Here is a 4030-nt window from a genome sequence, read left to right on the forward strand (position 1 = left end):
TCTCGCCGTCTGCCCGACATTGCCTGATGGCCGACCGTAGGCTTGGTGTGTCCCGGCCTTAATATGCATTTATTTTTACCTTACTTGCTCAACGACTCCCAAACAATTTGCTCAACGATTCATTTTTCCAAACTCCTCCTTGCGTGACGCTAATCGACGGTGATTGGTCTAATTTTCATTTCATCATGATTGCAATGCCTGATAAAGCAGTGTTTGTGAGCGCAGTGCTGCTTTGTGTACAGCGTTACCTGTGAAACCGCTATTTTACCGCTCCAAAAGCACACCTAGTGGCAAAGAATGAATTTGCGTTTTCATTCTGACCAACAAGTGGGCGGGCAATAATATGCTAATGTTTCATGTTGACGTCAACATGAAACAACTTGGGATTCGTTTTAAAAACCGACTCGTTTCAATGATTCAGAGTCGACTTTTTCTTTTGAGACAATAACTTTATACACGGTGCACTTTCAGATTTAACACTTTGCAGGATGTTTTCATTCACTTAGAGCTGTGTTACACACTGCATGAAAGGTAATTTTCAAAAATCCATAATTGGGGCATTTGATAACATGTTACTGCATTGAACTGTCCTCTATTGGGTCCTCTATTACCAGCTCCATATCCCGCATCACCTTTGATATCTATAATTTATATTTCATCTCTCTGTTTATACTCTACCACACGTTACTGTATGTATGTCCATATCATCATTTAGGTTTTACACACAACAGGGAAATGACTTAAATCAGTTCATTTTAGTTTCTCATGTCAATCCTTCTAGATGCTGTTGTGGTTTAAACAGTTGCCATAGCATTAATTAAGCTTAATCAATGCAGATATACACAGACAAATTAAACTAAAAACAGCTTTTTATTTCTTGGTTTATACTGATTCCATTTGAAAATAATAACTTAAAATTATAGCTTTCTTGGGTTGAATTTCCACATACCTGAAAGACTATCTTAGAACAAATGGAGTGTTACATGCTCATCCATATAATCCTTATTAAAGGATCTGACAATCAGATAGGATTGTAAACCATTTATAACAATAGATCAAGATAATTAAGAATAGTATAACTTTGTTTCAGTGTCGAGTGTATCAAGGGTAGGAAGAAAATGAAGACTATAAATATATTTGTCCTCAGTTCTTACAAAAGAGCATCTCACCAGTAACCCACGATTTAAGGACAATGATCATTTTAAAACCATGATATCCACTAATACGGTTTTAAAAAGTGTGTCTATAATTGGGATTATATGATTTTGTTATGAGCAACATGACTATGAAAACCACCCCTAGTGTTCAAGGGAAAATTGATTAAAAAAGATTGAAACAATTTAAACAAAACAATAAAAAGCATATCAAAATTCCCAAACATATGCAAACACCCAAAAGTCCCTGAGAAAATGAATGTGCAACTTCATGTCACATTTCAACAGTTTCCTTAAAATCACACTTTCTTAAAATCCATTCCAGACCACTTCTAAAAAAAATTAGATTTGGGGACTTAAGACATGGTCTGGAGGAAGTTCAATAAGGCTTATTGGACAGGAAACTCTGTAGCATCTGGAGAGATGGACCAGGAGCCCACTGAGGAACCATGTGACCTGCACCCTGGAAGAGCAGAGTTGTATGTCATGCTTTAGTACATGTAAGCTTTCACCATTTAGCCAGAATGTCTAACTGATCAGAGCCAGTCATATGAATCTCTATTAGACGCAAACAGCAGCTGCACATCAATAGATCTCATGGAGGCTGTAACAAAGAAAAGTATAACTACACCTTGGAAAAGTGCAAAACAGGTTACATGGATGCCTGAAACGTACCTTGACTGTGAGGAAAGTGATGGTGCCAAATTGTTGGTAGAATCCAGCAATCTGTTTCTCATAAATCCAGGGTTGGTATTGTGTGCTCGCCTTGAAGAAGAAAAACCCAACATTAAACTTAGAAGGTGCTATAAATTCTGCAGATCATCACATCTCACAGAACATACAGTAGATCTTACCTTATGTCCAAGCTGCTCAACAAACCACTGGTCCCCAAGGAAGTTACAAGCCATATCGGTATCTCCATTATAGACCAAAGCTCTCAGACCCAAAGCCAGCAGCTTCTCATAGACATCCTTCACAGTTTCGTAAATGGTGTGATACTGTCTTCCCACAGCATCGCTGCATAAAAAGGAAGAACTCAGGAAGAGCTACACACGTGCGTTCATGCATGTGCACACACACACTGAAACCGTAAGTGAGGACAGGCGTCCGTTTACCTGCAGATGTCCCATGGTGGTAGTACATCAGGAATGTGCAGCGCCTTCCTCACATCTCCTCGGTTAAGCCAGTTCATCTGAGCAGTACTGTTGATGCATGGAGGCACTCCCTGAACATTTGGAGTATTTCCTACTGACTGAACAAACAAAAGAAAGTACATTTCCCCTTTGTTCCATCAAGTTTATCAAAGTGGATTGGAAGGCTGCATGATTAGATCGAACAAGACTCACCTTATTAGCTTCCCAATGCTTCCTGAAGTTTCTGAAAAGATGCATCATGGCTCTCTGAGATGTGACGCCACCAGCACAGTCAAGATACAGCGCGTATGTATTCAACCCAGAGTTATAGACTATATTAAATGCATGTGACACCTGCAACAGACAGAAGACTAGTCACCGTAAATAATGGCAAGGCTGTACAAGAGTTGCAAGCACGTGTGGATGCATTCATGTTACCACATCTGAGCAGGACTCTTTAGAATTGTTGTAGAAATTACAGACTCCATTTTGACAGCAGTTGTCATTCAGATCCTTCCACAGCCTTCAAGCAAAATAGTGTTTAAAAACAAAAAACATTTATCAAAATATTCATTGTCAGTATTGCAATAAACATATAAACATGAGTGGCCACATATAGAAGTAAGTGATTTAGCTTACTGTTCTCCAAACAGGCCATGATAGTTGCCAAAGTAGATTAGTGATTGGTCATTTAGTGCAAAGCTACTAATGCCATTTCCCACAGCAAAGCCCTGCAAACATATAAGAGATACAACAGATCTTCAAATGTTAGTAAACAAGTACACAACATAAGTTACATTTTATACACTACATTTTAATAAATTACACTTTTAAAATGAAATGAGCATAATAAACCTACCTTAAAGTTCACTTTAAGTTGACCTCCAGTGGCAACTCTCAGACTGAGTGTTGGTGCGTAAATGCCTCCATAACTCTCACCAAAAATGAAAAACTCATTCTGGGTGAAATTTGGGAACTTGATGAAAAAACTTTGCAATGCCAGGTAGTTGTTATTTGCCACCTAAAGAAAATACACATTAAGGCTTTAAAAAGTCTGTCTTTATAGGCTATGAATGTCTACGAATGTTTAGACACTTACCTCATCATCATCTGTTTGATATTTTTGGTCATCTGAATAGGAATAACCCACTCCAGCAGGCGATTCAAGATAAAGAACATTGGCGATTTTATTCCAGCTGAATTCGTTCTCATAAAGTGTGGCTCCATTATCATTGACCTAAGGACACACAGATCAAACACAATGTTTATTGAGATATTTATGCTTTTGTGTTGTACAGAAAAGCAATTTAGAACTTCAATGACTGAAATTACATGAATGTTTTTCACTCTCTAATCTCTTTTGGTCTTGGCTCTTTAAGATTAAACCAGCAATGCATTGTAAACACTTGTTATTCCTTTTTTTTTTTAATAAAGACAACTATCAACATACATGAAAGGGGCCATTCTCTGATAGAAACCCATCCAAAGAGCTGCAGCCTGGCCCTCCATTCAGCCACAGCACGACTGGATCCTTGAGCGGGTCCCTCTGAGACGTGACAAACCTGTAACATATACACACTTTTTAATACAATAATGAATACACAAAACAATCATAATGTGTTGCTGAAGAGACTCAAACTATAGTACATTAAAATGTGAGGAAGGTCTATTTACACAATACTGCTAGTACTCACAATAACAATAGAGTACAACAAATTTTTTTTTAATATATATATATAAAAA

At 37.7% G+C, this 4030-nt stretch overlaps 1 protein-coding gene across 1 annotated transcript in view; it reads right to left on the bottom strand.

The window, feature by feature from the left end:
* Window positions 1–851: 851 nt before the first annotated feature.
* The window catches only part of LOC107702181 (lysosomal protective protein-like), a 5430-nt gene continuing 2251 nt past the window's right edge, over window positions 852–4030 (bottom strand). Inside the window, exons 2-11 of the mRNA XM_016504426.1 lie at window positions 3738–3849; window positions 3387–3524; window positions 3147–3308; window positions 2927–3018; window positions 2726–2810; window positions 2501–2641; window positions 2270–2406; window positions 2009–2171; window positions 1830–1919; window positions 852–1617 (exon numbers count right to left, since the gene is read on the bottom strand). Of these exons, the coding sequence (XP_016359912.1) occupies window positions 1534–1617; window positions 1830–1919; window positions 2009–2171; window positions 2270–2406; window positions 2501–2641; window positions 2726–2810; window positions 2927–3018; window positions 3147–3308; window positions 3387–3524; window positions 3738–3849 (1204 nt within the window). The 3' untranslated portion in view covers window positions 852–1533. The remainder of the gene's footprint in view (window positions 1618–1829; window positions 1920–2008; window positions 2172–2269; window positions 2407–2500; window positions 2642–2725; window positions 2811–2926; window positions 3019–3146; window positions 3309–3386; window positions 3525–3737; window positions 3850–4030) is intronic.

This window comes from Sinocyclocheilus anshuiensis, unplaced genomic scaffold (genome assembly GCF_001515605.1).
Source record: "Sinocyclocheilus anshuiensis isolate Anshui unplaced genomic scaffold, SAMN03320099.WGS_v1.1 scaffold1941, whole genome shotgun sequence".
Taxonomy (NCBI): Eukaryota; Metazoa; Chordata; class Actinopteri; order Cypriniformes; family Cyprinidae; genus Sinocyclocheilus; species Sinocyclocheilus anshuiensis.